This window comes from Copidosoma floridanum, unplaced genomic scaffold (assembly GCF_036245765.1).
Source record: "Copidosoma floridanum isolate Cflo_tuat_1 unplaced genomic scaffold, Cflo_Japanese_pri ptg000016l, whole genome shotgun sequence".
NCBI lineage: Eukaryota > Metazoa > Arthropoda > Insecta > Hymenoptera > Encyrtidae > Copidosoma > Copidosoma floridanum.
The window spans coordinates 15,647,388-15,667,612 of record NW_028321893.1 but is presented as its reverse complement, the minus strand read 5'-3'; the positions used below and the strand labels follow the sequence as shown (position 1 = coordinate 15,667,612).

The following is a 20,225-nucleotide window of genomic DNA, read 5'->3' as shown; positions in this document are numbered from 1 at the left end:
AGTATGCAGGACTTACAACATTACTTATGTAACTAAGCAGGTTTTTAAAGTTTATTATAAATAAATCTTTTCTTTAAATTCACTACTCCACATGTAAAAATCAGCATTTACTTGAAATAAAAATTTTTTCTTTGAAAACCATTGAACGCATATCAAATCAATACTTAACTACTGTTAATAACATTTTTACATACATAAATTATTAGATTATTCTGTATCAACCAGTTAAAACAGTTCAAATTTTAGCATTTTAAAAAATTATTTGCATTAGAGCAAAGACCAAGTCTTTTGGTTGGTATTTTTTCAATATTTTTATAGGATTGATTTATATCAGCATCTTAAAATAACTGTTGAGTCTAAGCGCCATATATACTACAAAAATTATTTGATTCAATCTTATTGAATTTTATTTTATCTTATCTTATAAGAGAACAAAAATTTCATGTTCAAGTATTTTTTAAAAAAAATTTGATATTCCAAGTTACCTACGTTAAGAAATAATGCATTTTAATCTTTTCAGTTCAACCTATTATTAGTTGTATGAATTCTCATGCTTTTGATCAGTCAACCCATAAATTAGGATTAATTACAAAAAATAAAGATCTTAGTTTAGCCTAAATAGAAGCATTAATTTAATGATTTAATGAATTAATATTCACTAACCATGGACAAATTCATTAAATAATAAAAAACATTTCTGTGTCTTTGGTGTTAACTAATTTAAAATAAAGAAGTTTTAGTTGTTGTTCAGAGCATCGGTGTGTCGTATATATATGTATAACTACTTAAACTACAGAATTGAGAATTGGCCTCTATGTACGTACACTAAAACCTAAGCAGACATCATTAATCGTAACTCAATATCGCAATAGAGAGGCTCGCTTGATAAAAATTTTTTTTTTAAATATTCTAACTGTAGAATGCACAGTTTTTGCCATCAATGAGTACTATAGTTTTGTCCTTAAAATACTTTCTCTCGCAAACATAAATAATAATTAAAATATGTTCATTAGCAAGCTCATAGAATGACTACGAAACTTTATTTATCTACCATATTAAATTGTTTTCAAATTTTTTTAGCACTTCAGTTCAGATTTATAAGATATGAGAAATTTCGATACGCTTTTATATAATGGCCCAATGATACAGTTCTAGTTAATACTACCGTGGTCAAGCACAAACAGTATGACATATCAAATTTCTAAAAAAAATTTTTTCTTATTTTGAACAAAAGAGGTTGAGCATATTTTTATCAGTTTTCACGAACTCAGACATTTTTATTATTAATCTACTGTTTCTTCATCGGTATTTATCAATTTTTTTACGTCATTACAGTTATTTAATGTGATAGCTGCACAAAAAGTCATGAAAGTGGCATCCTTGAAGAACGGCTGTAAGAAGTGAAGAAAACAATAGTAACAATTGCAGAAGTCTAAGTAGCAGTGAGTCTTTTATAAAAGGTTACAGTCAATAAACAAGAGAGTTACATGACTGCGACGCCTAAACGGTGATTGGTATCAGGTTATAATTTGTGCCAAAACTTCCTCTGGCCTTAACGATTAGAAAAGACAAGTGACAATGCATGAGTAGCCTACGAATGATAATATTCTGCAGCAAGCTTCCCAGTAGAGAGACCAACAGAAAATAGATTACAACGTATTTTATAAGACAAAATAAAGATCTACTAAAACTCTTATGGCTTTTTTTTGTCTGATATTTAAAAAGCCTAGTTATAGCAATTGATCTTAAGCAGATGAAACTCAAAAACTGTTACATTTTTTTAGACAGATCTAGTAAAGAATGGCAATATATCAACTTACTTATTATAAATATAGATGGTGTATATATAGTCATGGATGTAGCTGAGCTCACGAGGCTCAACTTAAAGTCTTGTAAATCCTTAGTTGACCGGTTCGAGCCCCTGCTCGGCTTTTCCGGTGGAGCTACTCACTACAATAATTCATCTACGTTAATATATTTATTTATACCGTAATTACCTACTCTTCATATACACTAGGATTTCCGAAAGTTCTTCCGTAGAATAAATGAGTGTCCATTATTTTCAGTTATTAAAACTGTTGCGTAATGAAATTTTCTAGGTTTTGTAATAGAGTGCGGTATTGTTCGTGGATAACTTGTATTTTTAACGAAAATGTAAATAATGAGCCCATAATATTTTGTACATGAAGGACTGAAGCTAGTATAGTAGGCACATGTGGACACATAACTAGTTTCTTTATAAGACGAATTATAGAAATCAAAATCGATGAAATAATGAGCTAAGCAGCCAGGATTCCAAAGACAAAACTGACGACGCCGAGTGTGGAAAAGAATATGTACTCAACTGGTGGTGCAAATTGTGCCAACATAATTAAAGCCACACGTGCTGGGGGAGGCCCGTAGTACCAATATGAGTCCTAGAGCCATGATGTAGGCCGCCATAGTGAGCCTGAGGCCAAGAAGATTTTGAGTCTGGCATTGGACCAGCAAAACACCCGGCTTCTGGTTGAATGCGTAATCTCAATCAAAGATAGCGTGACTGAGGTTACCAGAGGTATAGTGTGGTACTCGCATTGATGATGGGCTTGAAGTTGATGTTGCTGGTAGCACTGACACTGTAACAAAGCTGTTGGGCGATTTATAGTCAAACAATTCAGGACTTATCGAGCAAGAGCTTAGCAGAAAAACAATAAAAATAAGAAAGTGGCTACCCTTTAGGTATTGACTCGGGAGCAGTACATGTGTGACATTAATAGCTGTGAATAAAAACAATAATACATGACGATACTTTATAACTTTGTTACATTTAAAATAGTCTTATTCGTTCTTACGGTTTCTTGAATTGTTACATAATGCTGTTAATAACAGTCGATAATCTTAGTATTCTAGCATTTGGTTTGGAGCGAGGTGATACGAGAAGACAGAGCTATGTATGGAATTTACATGATTCCGTACTATAATTATAATTATTTATGTATAAATACTATAATTTACTGTATTCTCGGAGTTGAATGTATTAATCGCTCTCGCAGCATTATTGTCAATTGCATAGGGACCTTCAGAAATTTATCGATTGGTAATAATTAAGATTAAAAAATTTAACACTATTATAGTAACAATACGCAAAAATATAGTGGAATTACATAATTTATAGCTCTTTAAATAACCATGGTGGCTAAAGTATTACTTACTTCTTATGTACAGGTTTTTAAACATTTTATATTACGTTAAAATTTTTACAGCTAAAGATCATATAGTATTTAACACCAATACTAATAACTAATAATACTATTACAAGATGCACCTATATAGTTCAATACACACCAGATGATTTTCAATTGTCATATCGTATATAAAATCAGTAACCCATGCAGTCAAATATTTAGAACAACAACATACTCTGTGTTAATGGTTCTTGGTCATGCATAGTTATAAATTCATTAGATACTAAGAGAAAAGTTTATGAATGAAATATAAATGCGTTTTGTGATAAAAGTACAATTTTAGATTATTTAAGTGTAAGAAACGATTAAATTTACCCCTCTATCAGAAGCAAAATTATGCATATTCAAAGCTACTAATAAAAAAAGTATAAATTTGTAAGCCTGCATCTGCTGTAGTTTATGTAAGCATTTCATCGATTAAATATGCGGTAGATGTTTCTGACAATTAAGTAATAACAAATAATGAAATGTTTAAACATCATCAGATATTTTTGGAGACTTAACTATGAATGAAATGCTTTATCTATGTGTGTACATATATACTTTTGTGGGCTTCGCTGCCTGCGCACTCTGCACACCAACCCCCAAAAGACTTCAGGTTATTTTGAAAATCACATCAAATTAATTAATTTAATGAAACACTGCTATTGCATGATTAACGCTTTTTAAACAATAATAAACGTTTCTATTTGAAATTAAAATTTAAAAAAGTAAAGGTGTAATATCTTTAGGATAATTATACAATATATAATGTAATCTTTTATAAAATATTTAAAGATACTACTATAGCAACGGGATTATTGGAGTTTGACACTCAAATTACCGATTTATTGAAAGAAGCTACTACCATAATGTTGAAATAAGTAATAAAGTTTTAAGTACTGAAGTTTTACATAACATGAAAGGTGAAATCAAGATATATTACAGTATGGATACAGTGACATTTAAGGAAGTTGGCCGATTCAACGATTAAATTTACATTATCCGATGGAAATACTAAATAATATTGGTGAAGGTCAACCACCTCATGACCTTGATTGCAGTATGTTATTAAAAATTCTAGTACAGTGGATAGTTTAAATAATGCCACAAGGTTGGAAATAACGAAGTTGTTAAAATTCAATATTAAGCCAAAAATAATTACTGGTAAGAAATTGGACAAAGACTTTTCATACCAAAGATCACTTTCAGTACTGGAAATGTATACCCCTTTATTACCATTCATCTTATACAGAAAGCAATTGCTCTTAGTTTTAGCTTTTGTAGTAACTATGAATAAATTACAAGGTCAAACTTTTAATATGGCAGGACTATAAATTAAAAAAACCATTATTTTCACGTAATCAATTATATGTTACCTTATCATCATATCAGATAAAGTGGCTTTAACAGTGTTTCTTTTAATTTTCTGCAGCTCTGTATATTCATAGTTCATAGGGCTAATCATCATTCTACATAAGTGCAGAAAAGTGACTTATATGTTAATACAAGTGGGGCTGTGCCACTCTGCACGCTTTGCGGGTTAACCCCCAAACTTTTGAATCGGTTAAAAACTTCACTGTTGAATGAATCAAATCGTGGAGCTTAGGAGTAGCGGATAGTGGCTAAAGAAGGCCAAAACTAATTAACTTGGTAGAAATAAAATGAAAATTAAGATAATTTTTTTTATATTCTACAACCATTCTGACGAACGGTATAACAACTTTGCGTTGCTGTGTTACTATGCACGTATGTGCTATTGTCATTAGCATAGTAAAAAACCTTGTCAGATTTAATTGTGACATTAATAACTTACACAACCAACGGGTGTGTAATCTTTCATTCAGTATGTTATAATTTAATTTAATTTTAAGTCGTTTCTTGGCGCTGTATGGAATATACATATGCCAGCGGTGTGATATAGTACTTCACTTACACATGCTGCCTTTTGGTGATTAATTTTTTTATTACAGCTCAACACTACTCAACACTACTTTTCCGCTCGGTAAAGGAAGTCAGAGCGTAAACGTATATTTTTATAAAAGTAGAGGTGAAGGAACTTTTTGTGAAAGTAGTGAAAGTAGTTTACAAAATTTATCCCAGAAAGTAACAAAAGTTAATGAAACTGTACAATTTGAGAATACTGTTTCGTATAAGACGTTCAAAAATTCCTCTGATAAAATAAGAGGTCCAGGACAGGACATAAAAGAAAATAATTGCAAAACAAAAATATTTAAAAATGCATCTATTAACCAAAAAGATTGTTCATTTGATGATGGAAATGGATTATTTAAAATTTTTTCAATATTTTTATACAATAATGATTATCATCATTTAAAAACAAGATTAATGGTGGTTAAAAATGCAATGTGGAAGTAGTATTTTTATAAAAATTTTACCATCGGAAATGATTATTTTGGAAATATCCAAAATTCTAAAGACTATCATCGCGTACTATTTAACATTGGGATTTACGGTACTTCTGTTCAAATATTAAGTTTTTTTGATATAATAAATTTAAATATACAAATTTATTCTCTCAATTCTGTTATGTTTCGGTAGCAATATTAGTAACTTAAAATTAAATGTTAAATTTTAAGGAAACTGTGATTCAGGTAGGTAAATACAATATACAATTGAATTCTTTGAATACTGGGATTAAAAGAATTGTAAGAAATCTGTCTTTCAATTATGAAAAAAAAAAAAAAAAAAAAATCTTAAAACAAAGAGATAAAAAGTATAATAATAGCAGTATTATAGTAAATTTCGATGATTGTTTAATAAAAAATGATACTGTTTCAATAAAACCTTTATGTTATGGCGAAATAAATTATAGATGTAAACATTGTTTTGCAGTTTTTAGGAAAAAAGATGGATAAAAATCAACATGTTGCCATAATGGAGACATTTGCTTAAGTTTTTTAAGTAGATATAATGAAGAGTTAAAAAATCTTTTGCGTAATGATACAAGTTTTAGGATATTAATTCGATGTTACCATAATATTTTTAGTTTTGCATTACTAGTAGGTAAAGAAATAGAACAAAAAGGAAAAGAAGTGTACAACATTAAAATTTAAGGACAAATTTGTCATGTTACACCAAATACTTTGAAATTCAATATCGATAAAGCACCAAAATATAGTCAACTTCATGTATAAATATGATGATCGAATTGCTGTTGAAAAAAGGTTCGATTAAAAAAAAAGTACTAATTTACTTATAAAACGCATTAAAACTTTGACTTCCATTAAGAAGAAAAACCCCATATCTAAAAAATATGAACATTTATATTAAATTATAAATATGGAAAATAAACCAAATAATAAAATGATTTTTTTACGAAAAAATAATCAACAAAAACATACGGACAATTAACCATCAACTGCAGAATGTAGTGCAATTATAGTATCAAACTCAGGATAACCAGAAAATTTGGATCTTTGTGTATACCCTAAAAAAGTACTAGACAATTATCCTACACAAAACGATTTTGAATAAACTTTTTGATTTCATAGATCCTATAGTTTTTCCCTTATTTTTCCCTTCGGGAGACTTAGGATGGAGTACAGGTTACTTCAAAAGTTATTCTAAATCAAATAAAAACTTTCTATGTTGCAATATTACGCAAATAGACTGTCCTACAGACTAGAGGATAAAAGTTTGAGTCCCTTATTATATGGAGGAAGGTTAGCTCAACAATTTTTTATAATTTCGTACGTTATGATTAAATATAATCGCTTAAATTATTTAAGATACAATCGAAAAAATTTAAGAATAAAGTGTTGTGAAGGATTATTAGATGCGATAGCTAACAGTGCATCAAATTTATCTAAAAATTTTGAAACGGAGGCAAAAATAGAGAATCTTTCTATACTTCCTTCTGCGCATATAGGAAGTCCAAGACACATGCAAAAACATTATCAAGATGCAATAGCTGTTATGAGAAAATGTGTTGGACAAGACTTATTTATTACAGTGACATGTAATCCTAAATGAAACAAAAAAAAATTTCCAAGAAATAAAACACCAAATAATTCCCCAAGTATTACGGTTCGGTTATTTAACACAAAATAATAATCGATTTTAGATGACATAATTAAGAAAAAACTTTTTGGTCAAGTAGTTGCATACGTTTACACTATTGAATTTAAAAAACATGGTTTACCACGTGCACACTTATGAATAACATTACATCCTGATGAGGAAATCATAACATCCCAACAAATTGGTAAATTTATTTCAGCTGAAATTCCTTCAAATAATATAACACTCACAAAATTAGTGATTAAACACATGCTTCATGGCCCTCATACAGATCAAAGTCCATGTACTAATAATTCTTACAAACAATATACAAATAAATTTTTCAAAAACTTTTACAAACAATACTACATTTAAAATTAACGGTTACCCACAATATATAAGAAAAAATAATGTCTGAAAAAGGTCTTTACAAAAATCTGAATAAAGATAAGACTTATGTAGATAATTCAATGGTTGTTGCATACAATAAATTTTTGTAAATAAAGTATGAATGTCATTCAAACGTTAAATATTGCACATCAATACAAAGCATACAATATACTTATAACTCCATACATAAAGATAGTGACAGAGGATACATTAAAATAGGAAAATCAAACGAACTAAATAAATAAATATAAGATGAAATTAGTAGTTACGTAAATGCTAGATATGTGTGTCCAATGGAAGCAGCTTGGAGACTTCAAGAATATCCAATTTGTGGTAGAAGTCTCACAGTTGTAAATCTAGAAGTTCATCTTGAATATAAACAAAACTCATATTAAAAGAAAATAATATCAAAAGCGTAATAAAAAATTATCAAACACCTTTTACAGCATGGTTTGAATTGAATAAAGTAGATGATTTTGCTAAATAACTAAAGCATGCGACATTTCAGAATATTATATTTTTGACAATAAACTTAAAATTTGGAAAAAAAAGGAGAATTATAATAAAAAATATTGCTATAGATAGATTGAACATAGTAACTTCAAAGAATCATGAGCACTTTTTTTTTAAACTTATTTTCAATTAATCACATGGGGCTACGTCATTTAAAGACGGTAAAAAACATAATGGAGTAACATACAAAAATTTCAGAGATACTGCAATTGCAATGGGTTCAATTAAACATGATTCTAAAATTGATTATATTTCTAAAGAAGCAATAATAATTGTATTTCCATACCAGACAATTTTTTGCTTGGTTTTTGATGTCAGCAAACATTCAAGGAGATAAAATACGGAATTATTATAGAAAATGTTTTACACAAGACTTCGATAATGATAATAATAATTGTGCTCTTTTACATATTAATAAAATTTCAGTATCGGAAGGTAAATCATATGAGTCTTTGTTTTACCGACATCGACCATTAGTAACTATATAAATAGTTGCAATATTTAGGAAATATCTTTCAGTAAAAAAATGTTTGATATAATGTAGACAAATTTAAATCAAGATCAGAAAAAATTTTTTTAAACTGTTTGTGAACAAGGTAAAAAAGCATATATCATAGATGGTCGTAGAGGATCTGGAAAAACCTACTTATATAAGACACTCATTTATTATTTTCTTTCTAGAGGTAAAAGTATTTTGCTAATGGCTTGGACAGGAGTTGCATTTGTACTGCTACTAAAAGGTATGACCAGGCATAGAAACTTCCGTTTACCTCTAGACTTAGTTAATACTGAGAGTGTATTTTTAGAATTCAAAACTGAGAAAAAAAGATTAAGGGAAGTTGATTTAATTAGATGGGACATGGCTTCTATGATTCCGAAAAAAGCTCTAGAAATCGCTGATAGTACGTTAAGAGACTTGTGTAATACAAAAAATTTATTTTGGTAATAAATTAATAGTATTAGGGGGAGAATTTCGACAAAATTCTCCCAGTTATGAAAAACGGTAGTAGAACTATAATAATAAAAGATACTATTAAATCATTATTTCTATGGAACTGCTATAAAATTTTTAGATTACTTAATAATATTCGTTCTAGTGATAAACAATTTTTAAAATTAATGTTAAGAATTGGAGAAGGGAACATAAAAACATTTAACATTCCTAAATCCTGGATAACAGATGATGTCTGTACCAAAATATTTGGTGATAACAGCAACTGTTTTGGTAATAACGTAATATTATTTTTACATAACAAATATACTTTTTTTGCAAACAATAAGATTTTAAGTAAATTAAATCGAGAAATTAAAACTTATTACAGCATCGATACTGCAACCTACGAAGGTGTTGATAAATCAGATGACAATATTTATATAAATTTTTTCAAAGAAATGTTTAAAAAATATTCGTGAAGGCTTGCTTTCTCATAAACTTGAATTAAAAATAGGTACAACAGTAATGTTAATTCGAAATTTGAGTATATCAGACAGATTATGTAACGGTACACGATTGCGAACTACCTTGCTGTTGAAGTATAACGTAGAAGGCGAAAGAGTTACGGGGGAAAAATTGGTAATAAAGTTTTTATTTCAAGAATGACATAAAATACTGGAAATACTTCATCATTACCTTTTATTTTATATAGAAAACAATTCCCACTAGTTGTAGCATTTGCTATGACTACAAACAAGTCTATAGGTCCAAGTTTTGAGAATGTGGGATTATACTTGAAAAACCTTTATTTTTTCATGATCAATTGTACGTGGATTTATCGAGATGCAAAAATAAAAATAAAATTTTTGTTTAACTTAATAGAGAAAACATTTTAGATATTGAAAATATAGTTTGGAAAGAATTTCTTGATTATAAGTTATAATGTATCTCATAATAACAACATGATTTAAATATTCTTGTATGTATTGAAAAAATTTATTACTTGTAGTGAATGTATCCCATGAATATATATTAAGTTCAGTTTTTACTGTACCAATTTTAACTAATTTAAAATAGAATAGGAATAGACCTCAGTTTTCGTGGTTTGATAGGGCTTTATAGGTTGACTCATAAAATGCGTCATCTTAATACAAAACTTCCACGGTTTGTATTAATGATAAACTATTTAATATAGGAAGATTTATTTATGTACACTTACATGGTAATAAAATATTTTTATAAGATTTTTATGTAATTACAATGGCTGATTCACTTTTTACGTTATTACGGCCCTATCTAAATATATTCACGGATACGTATATTATATGTTAACAATATTCTTATTTTTTATCAATGTTTTGTTATACTTATAGTAATCACTTTATTATCATAATTGATAGCATCATAAATATTACAATAACTATAGTAAATACTATAGTTATTACAATGATTATTAATATTTTTTTTTTTATTATTACAATTGTTCTTATTATTTTTATTATTATTATCGTTATTATTATTATCAAAGTTATCATTATTATTTTTATTATTATCAAAGATATTATTATTGTTATTATTAGAATTACTATTATTGTTATCATTATTATTGTTATTCTTGATATTAATATTATTATTATCATATCATTATTATTGTTATTATTATTATTTACATAATTATTTCTGTAAATAAGAAAATAAAGGGAGACGTAACATTATGTTCAAACTATCTTAAAAATGTTTTACAGCTAAAAGTTAAAAAAAATTTTTTTTTATATTCCACCGAAAAAATTCTATCAAATTGCTATCTGTTTTTATGTTCCAATATTTTTTATGGAGTACTTTCGATTTCTATAGCATACTATGAATATCATGTTTTATATTGGGCACATTTTCATGGTTCCACAAAAAGACTGATGGGCGATGATCTTCACAGTTATTATTATCTTACTATAGTGAGAAATTTTGTAATTATGTATACGTTTATCGTGTCGTACACAAATTTACGTAAAAACAACAAAAAAAGAGATTAATGCACCTGTCTGTTTGCCTTGTGGGCGGTATCGAAAAATAAAATAAAACTGTACCAAGGTAGATTAACATTACGAAGAAAAATCAAAATTTTTCATGGAAATGAAAAAAATTTTGACTTCTTATGAAATAGGGCTAAGGAGGTAAGGAAATACGTGAAAAAACAATGAGACGCAGCAAGCAGGTGGGAGAACAAATTATCGGGCAGCAAGTGGGTGTAAGGGTGGGAGTAATCAAAAATTTTATTGTGTTAGTTTCACATTGAAATAAAATAATTTTGCCTTGACTTAAGGGAGGCTAAGAAGGGCTTAAGAGGGCTAAGAAAAGCGTAGAAAAACGTAAGGGGCATCAAATAGGCATAAGAGCAAATCGAGTGGCGGCGAGAGGGGCTGAAAGGTGGGATTATCGAAAATTATATAAGGTTGGTTTTACTTTACAATAAAAATAATTTTGCCTATTTTTAAGAGGGAGGGGGCTGAAGGAGGTATCAGGAATGGGTGTAAGGGTTAACAAAAGGGGTTAAATTATGATAAGGAGGGGCTGAATCAAAAGCTTACTGGGTTAATTTTTCATCTTAATTAAAAAGAATTCTTCATTGCTTTAAGGAGGACACAGAAAGGTTAAATGTACTATGTCTATACTAATATATACGACACTATTCCGGTCTAAGAGATAACACATAGTAAAGATACAATAGGTTTTGTACCATTACGATATAGTGTACAGGCTCTTGGCAGAAAAAGGAGTGTGACGGTCTCTTATATAAATGTCAAAAAATTGAGATTGTAGTGCACCAAACGCAAACTATACTCTTCCACTGCACTGATATTTTATGCAAAACAGCAAAAGTTCAACCCGCTACCTTCCGAGTCGATAACTAAATGCTTTTAATAGATAAATAACACTATTAAGCGTACGGACCCTTAGTTTTTACTATGGAAACACAGAACCTTCAGAATCATGAGCGTGTGAAACTGGCTGAGTGGAATGTTAAATACAAAAAAAATTTCTGGAACATTTTTCACCGTTGTAAAACACAAAATGCCCTAAATAGAATACCCAAATTTGAGTGCGGGTGTTTGTAAGAACATTTTTCGTTACAATAATGAATTTATAAGATTTCGGTCCCACAACTTTAACAGCATCCAGCTCTCAAATACAATTTCTTTTGATCTCTAAGAATAATTAAAAACGTTGTTTGTTATGATAACTTTGAGATCCTGTACCGCAGAAAAATTATTAACTCTATGTTTTTATCCAAACGTCATCAAAACTGCGAATTTTCGAACGACAAATAAGCCCGTAACGCTAACTCCTTGAACGACTTTGTAATCAACTTCGATAGAAAACATGTCCTTTTAAATAGGATGATCCATCTACATTCACCAATATTAAAGGGTTCATGAAGCAGTCATTATTCGTGGAAGGATTTAAAACTTTATTTTTGTTATTGTTTTAGTAAGTGCTTATTTTTCTATTCCTCCAATACCTAATATGAATTTCTAGTTTATTATTATAATTTTACATAAAACAGATTAAAAAACGTAAGAAACTCGTAAAGAACTTTCATAAATTTAATAATCGGAATTACAAATTTTGACACGTGAAAATAACCAAATATCAACAAGAGATTCACCAAAATTTTTCAATAAAATATGAAACTAAAGCATTAATTGCAGTAAGACTAAGATTAAATAAAGAGCAAAAAAAAATTTTGACGAAATGTTAAAAAATACTAATAATAAAAGAATCTATACATAACACAAAAACAAAGAAGTTTATTATTCATCTTAAAAGAATGGTTGGTCAAGTTAATTAAATTGCTTACAATCAAATGAAAAAACAAAAATAACGGAACTTTTAAGAATATACATTAAGTTTTGATCAGAGCGAGTAGATTATGAATAATAACAAATATTCTACTAAATTTTACAGAAAATCAGCCATAAATATTGTAAAATTATTAGCAGAAATCAAAATTTAATAAAAACAACACATTAAAAAGTGCATTTTATTAATAGTGAAATAAAAACGCAAAACAGACTTAAACCGATATCATCATCATCATCATCATTATCATAATCATCATCATCATCATCATCACCATCATCATCATCGTCATCATCATCACCATCGTCATTATCATCATCATCATCATTATCATCATCATCATTATCATCATCATCATCATCATCATCATCATCATCATCATCATCATCATCATCATCATCACTTTTATCATCATCATCATCATCATCATCATCGTCATCATCATCATCGTCATCATCATCACCATCGTCATTATCATCATCATCATCATCATCATCACTTTTATCATCATCATCATTATCATCATCATCATCATCATCATCATTATCATCATCATCATCATCATCATCATTATCATCATCATCATTATCATCATCATCATCACCATCGTCATCATCATCATCACTATTATCATCAACATCATCGTCATCATCATCGTCATCATCATCATCATCATCATAATCATCATTATCGTTATCATTATCATCATCATCGTCATTATCGTCATCATATTCTTACAATCATAACCATCATCATAATTATCACTATATCATCATTGATCTTTTCGTCATCTTTGTCATAATCATTATCTTGAATAGTTTCATAACTATCATTATCTTCATAAACATCACCATCATCATCACCATCATCATCATTATCATCACCACCATCATTACCATCGTTGTTATATTATTAACATCACCACTATCATGACCTGTATCATTATTATCATTACCACTATCAACGTCGTAGTAAGTATTATAACTCAAATAACTAATAGCAGCAGCATTATTATAATCAACAAAGCTACTATCTTTATAATCAGTAACATGATAATTTTAACTGTCATTATTATTATCGATGATATAATCACTATTATCATCATGTTTATGACCATTAAAATCATAATAATCGTTTTTAAAAACATTATAAGCATTAACATTATCGTTATAATCAACATTGCTAATACTATCATAATCATTAATAAGCATTAAAAAGTTAACGACCTATATTGTTACATCGTTAAGGGAGTAAGAATTTTCTATAATAAAAATCGTCATAACTATTATCGTCATTATTTTTATCCTCACCATTATTATAACCTTACTTATGACTTTTATAGTTATGGTCAATATTATTTTAATAACATAATTTTCGCTGTAATCATTATCATCATAACAATCATTCTTATTATTTTTGTCAGAGCACCATCATTATCATTTTTTTGCTTATAGATTTTGATGTTAATATCATCATTATCACCAACATTATTTTTTTTGTCATAACCATTAACATCATCATTATGATTATATTATCATCATTATTATCATTATTACAATCATCATTAACATTATAATTATTATTTTGATCGTTATTATCATCTTCATCGTTTTTATTATTATTATTGTTTTAAATATTATAATAATCTTTCTGATCATTGTCATTATCATCATCACCAATGTCATTATAAGTCTAAATTTTATCATCAGTTTTAGTATTATTGTCATCCTTTTTATTTTGTTATCATCATCTTAACTATCATCAACATAAAAGCTATCAACATTTAAATTATTATCATTATTAACATAAACAATGTTCTTAACAATATAATTATAATTCTTATTCATTTTACGGTCAAAACCACTATTGTCATAACTATAGTCATCGTTGTCATTATCATTATCAGTGTTATCAATAACATCATTATTACTATCGTCATAATTAACATCAAAATTATTATCATTAATATTATTATTGACATCATCGTCAATATTATTCAAATAATTAATATTATCGACATTATTACAATCAGCATTATCATAACTATTGTAATTATTATGATTACCATGCACATCATTAAAATAATCATCATCATTACTCCTATTATCATAAGCATTAATGTAATCATTGTCATTAACATCATTTTTATGATTGGCGTTAACATTATAATACTTACCATTGCTATCAACGTAACTTAATAATTATTACTACCCTTAACATTATAATTATTATCATTATGATAATTAACATCATCTATATATCACTATTATTATCATAATTAACATTGTACTTGTTATCATTACCATTATAATCATTATTATTTTTATTATATTAGTAACATTATTATTAGCAACAATCATACTCTCATAGTTATTACTGTGTAAATCATAAATATTATTATTACTCTAATTATTTTTATTATTGTAATTATTACTCTTACCGTAATAATAATCATCATGATCATCATTATGATCATCCATATTGACATAAATATTATAATTAACATTATTTTTATCATTGATCTCATCATTATTATAATCGTCATCAGTATCGTTATTACAAACTTTATCAATATTATTGTTGTATTCATTATTGTTACCAACATTACTATTGTTATTAATCTGATCATTAACACTATCATGATTATAATTATAACTGCCATCGTTATCATTATCAAATAACATGTTTATGATTATACATATTATCAATATCATTATATTTTTATCTAACATTGATACTGCTATTATTTTTAACATATTTTTTATGATTAAAATTAGTATAGTTATCCTTATCATCATAACTTTTACTATAATTATTAATATTATGATCATCATTAATATCATTATTCTTATCATTGTCTATATCTTTGTTATTTATATTAATAAATTGCTATCATCATTGATATCATCATGATTTTAAGCATAATCATTATTTCTGTTGTAATCAACATAACCATAATTATTATATTCGTCATGTTTATTATCATTGGGATTTGGACAGTTACAATTATCATAATCACCTGTATTGATATTGTTATTATCAGTATAAGCAATAGAAGTATTTCAAGAAACATTTATATTATATGTGTTATTATCGTCATTATTATTGTTATAACCATCGTGATTGTTATTATTATTCATATTTTAATTTTTCTAATTATTATTGTTATCCTCATAACTATTATTATCATTATTTGCATTGTAATCATTATGATTTTTATTTTTATTTCATATGTTGTTTGTATCAACATCCTTATCATTGTAGTAATTGTCATTAAAATAATATTAATTATTTATGACAACTATCATCATTATCATCAACAGTATTTTCATGATCATCATTATCTATCTTATTACGTTTAAAATCGTCCGTATTATCATCACCATTATCATTATTATTATTCTCATCATCAACGTCATTATCATCAATATTCTGACAATTTTCATAATCATCATTATTACCATCAATACCGTCTTCATAATCATTTACATTGTCATTATCCATATTATAATCATGAATTACATAAACATGATTAGTATAATTATTTTCAATGTTATTGTTATATTCATAATTATTATTATTATCATTGTTACTATCAATCTGATTATCATTATTATTATGAACATTATTATTATGAGCAACATAAATAGTATTCTTGTTATTATTGTTACTATCATGAACATTGTCATTTTTATCGGTATTCTTATCACTATTATTATAAAAATAAGCATTAACATCATTATCATCATTATAACCATTATCATTACCATTAAAATTATTGCCATTACTTTAATCATAATCATCTTTATCATAATCATTTTTTTCGTTATTACTTATATCATCATCAACATCATCATCATTATCATCAGAATCATCCTCACCATAGTCTTTATCATTAAAGGTAACATGATTATCATCGTCCATATCAACATTTTTATTATCATTAACATTGTGATCATTATAAATATTTGTATAGTTATTACGATCAATATTATAATTTTTATTTATTTCATTAAAATTATCATTATGTATATATATACATACATTTCTTTTTTTTTTTTCTAGGTCTCCCAGAATGCTGTTTTGCACGACAGAAAGGTGTACGAACCCTTTCCTGTAGGACTCGTTATAACCATACCCACTAAAGAAGCAAGACCTTTTTCTTGGGACACCTGGCTTGAAATTTGCTCTCTCACTTAAACTTAAAGCCGGGGCCACTAAGGCGTAGCTGCTAATACGGGCTTTCTTCAATGTTTCGTTACCAACGCGTCTTGTAATTTTTGCGTCCTCTAGGATATTTTCTAGTTTCCGTCATGCATCTGAGCTTCTCTTCTCTGTTTACTTGGAGTGATGGAGCAAAATAACAGGCAGACGCTCCCCAGCACGAGCCCAGACCCAGCTACCCTGAAAAAAGGTGCAAGGAGCGCCCCCACCACGGAGCCCATAGAGTGAAAACTTAGACCATTAAGGTAAAGCCGCTCATTGGCAGAAAAGTGATATAGCAAAGCGGTCCACAAGAGCCTGTCCACATTTGAGCACCCATAAAAGCCTCCATATCGCTCACCAACCAGCTTGCAGCTGCATCCCGGAAGCCCAGCCCCAACGAGAAAAAAAAAAAGAGCAGTGGAAACAAAGCGCCCAAAAGCATAAGCCACCAAGCCGCAGCCCCTTGTAGGCAGGAAGGTAATAGAGAAAAGCGATCAAAGAGAGTCTGCACGCGGTTAACCAACCACGCAGTCTCCCATTTTGCACACCAACCACCCCGTGGCCACGACCTGGCGGCCCCACCCCTGAAGCGCTGCCCCCACCCCCCTTCACCTAACACCTCGAGCGCCGCAACAAAAACACTAACCCACACCCTCACAATGGCACCAGATCCACGCACGCACCATCTCCACTCAGTCATCCAGAAAACCGTCCTCCTGTTTGGCCCGGAGATCTGTATGTACGTATGTATTGGTATACTGCAGTCCATCTTTCTTCGCTAAGAAGCATTTTATCTATGACGTTGTCAGGATTAAAAGTTTTAATCCTTTCTTGCAGCACGTTTCGCTCGGCTTGCTACTTGGTGCAGTCAAAAAACGAATGTCCTACGTCATCTTTGTCGTAGCCACAACACTTGCAAGTAGCCATCTGTGTTTTCCACCTATTTTTGATTTACAAGCGGTAATACCTGTGATTTAAGAAGAATTCGGTAAGATAGTAATCCACTTCTTCGTGTTATCGCGTAGTCGATTCCTTTACATCTTTTATAAGGCGTGCCATCCATCCACCTTTAGTTTCCTCTTGCCATCTATGTTACCAGCATTCCCAGGTACTTTTCCAGGCGTTTTTCTTGTCCTCCATTCTTCCTAAGTCTTTCTCCGTAAGGTACTTGAATCGTCTTTCCCTCGCAAGGAGGTCGATGGGGATTACTTCTGCCATGACCATTATCGCAGACTCTGAAACTGTGCGATTGGCCCAGGCTATCCTCAAGGCTCCAATTATTTGAACTTCAGTAATCTCAACTCTCTTCTTTTGAACGTTCATCTCATCTCCCCATATCTTAGCCCCGTACAAAACAGTAGACTGGGCCGTAGACATGAGGAGCCAGCGCTTTGTAGGTTTTGGATCCCAAACATTCGGCATGATTCGGCTTAATGCCGCTACTCTTTCCACCGCCTTGTCTTCTGCTTGCCTAGGGTGGCTTCAAAACGTAAGCTCTCTATCCAGCACAACTCAAAGGTATTTCACGGCATCTTCCATCATTACTTCTTCTTGTACTTTAAGGGGGATGATGGTATCCATCTCTTTTCTCGTCAATAGTACCATCTTCATCTTTCCTGCTGCAACTTCAAGTCCGTGGTTCTTCATCCTTGGAGGCACTCTCCGCATAACCTAGTTAAATCGTATCTAAACAAGCTCCATCGTGCGTTCAACGATCACTACGGCAGCATCGTCCCCATATCCTACCAAGGACGTCTCCCCTTGCATTTCCTGGCAGAGCAGTCCGTTGTATGACACGTTCCAGAGATCAGGTCCAAGTATGGATCCCTAAAATGCACCTGCAGTTATCTTCTTCTTTGTTTCGCCTTCTGTTATCGTGAAGGTCAAGAAGCGGTCCTTGAGATAATCTTTCAATACTCTCTAGAGAAAGTCTAGTGTTCTGACATTGTGTTTTAAAGTGTAGAGCATGTCCTTCTATCTTGTTGAGTTAAAGGCGTTCTTTATATCCAATATTATCAGAAGAACGAGAGGTCTTACTTTATAGCATATGTCTCCACACAATTTAGCAATTTCCTTATCTCTCCAGTAAGCTTAGCGTTTGCCGTTCTATCTTTTTTTTCTGGGCATGTAAGCCTCGCATGAGATTTTTAGGAGTCACATGGTTGCCTTGGTGAGCTTCTGTATCCTTTTTACTGTATTTAGGTTCCGCTTATCGCTTTAAATAGAAGCGATGCCATTCTCGACTTTTTCCGCTAGTCGCTCTGTGTCCAGCTTCTTAACATTTCATCCTGTTTTGCATGCAAAACGTCTGCTGTCTAGTGTATTAGTGATTTCAAAGACGATATATTAGTGATTGCTACATTTTGTGTCCTTAGTTACCTGCTATTCCTTCACTATCAGCGCAAGGCTCTCCAAAACCAGTGTAATGTCTGGTATTGATTCGTCAAATCCCGGCCTTCGAAAAGTCATGGTCTTTCCTTTGTTTACAAGGACCACTACTAGCCTTGCCACCATATTTTGGATTGCCAAGCCCTTAGAATTTTTTGTGGGCATTCCCCATGCTACTACTTTTGCATTAAAGTCTCAAGTGCCTATAAGGTCACTTTTCATGCCATTCTTGATAGTATCTTCGAGGTAATTTATTCTTTTTCTGTATTACTTGCCAGGTTAGTTGGAAGTGTGGCTAAAAATCCCCAAATCGCTAGGGTAGATTATGATTTGGGTAGACGTCTCTTGGTGTTCCAACGGAGACGTTAGCGTTCAAAACGTTTTTGTGTTGGGGGTACTCGTCAATCATAGTCGCTTAAAATAGAGCTCAACGTAAGTCACTTTTACATTAGACCATAGTGTTGCTGGTAACCAGAATATCCAGTTGCACGACTCCTGGCTTGATGCTTCGTGCACTACCAACGATCAACTGTGGTATTCAGAGTTTTATGCTCAGGCATATCATAACAAAACTTAAATAGTTTTACTGCAGTTATCTTCGATTTTACTCCTTTGCCGCCTAGCGAATCCTACTAAACTGAAGTATAAAGCTAGCGTATTTTTACAAAACTTTGAGCTCATTAATTGCTGTTCTTATTAATTTCACTAAA

The 20,225-nt window shown here is 30.1% G+C and overlaps 1 protein-coding gene across 1 annotated transcript; it reads right to left on the bottom strand.

The window, feature by feature from the left end:
* Window positions 1-18,219: 18,219 nt before the first annotated feature.
* LOC149374686 (uncharacterized) lies at window positions 18,220-18,549 on the bottom strand. Its single transcript, XM_089592331.1, has one exon. The coding sequence runs from the start codon at window positions 18,547-18,549 to the stop codon at window positions 18,220-18,222; it is 330 nt and encodes a 109-aa protein (XP_089448457.1).
* Between the last annotated feature and the right edge of the window lie 1,676 nt (window positions 18,550-20,225).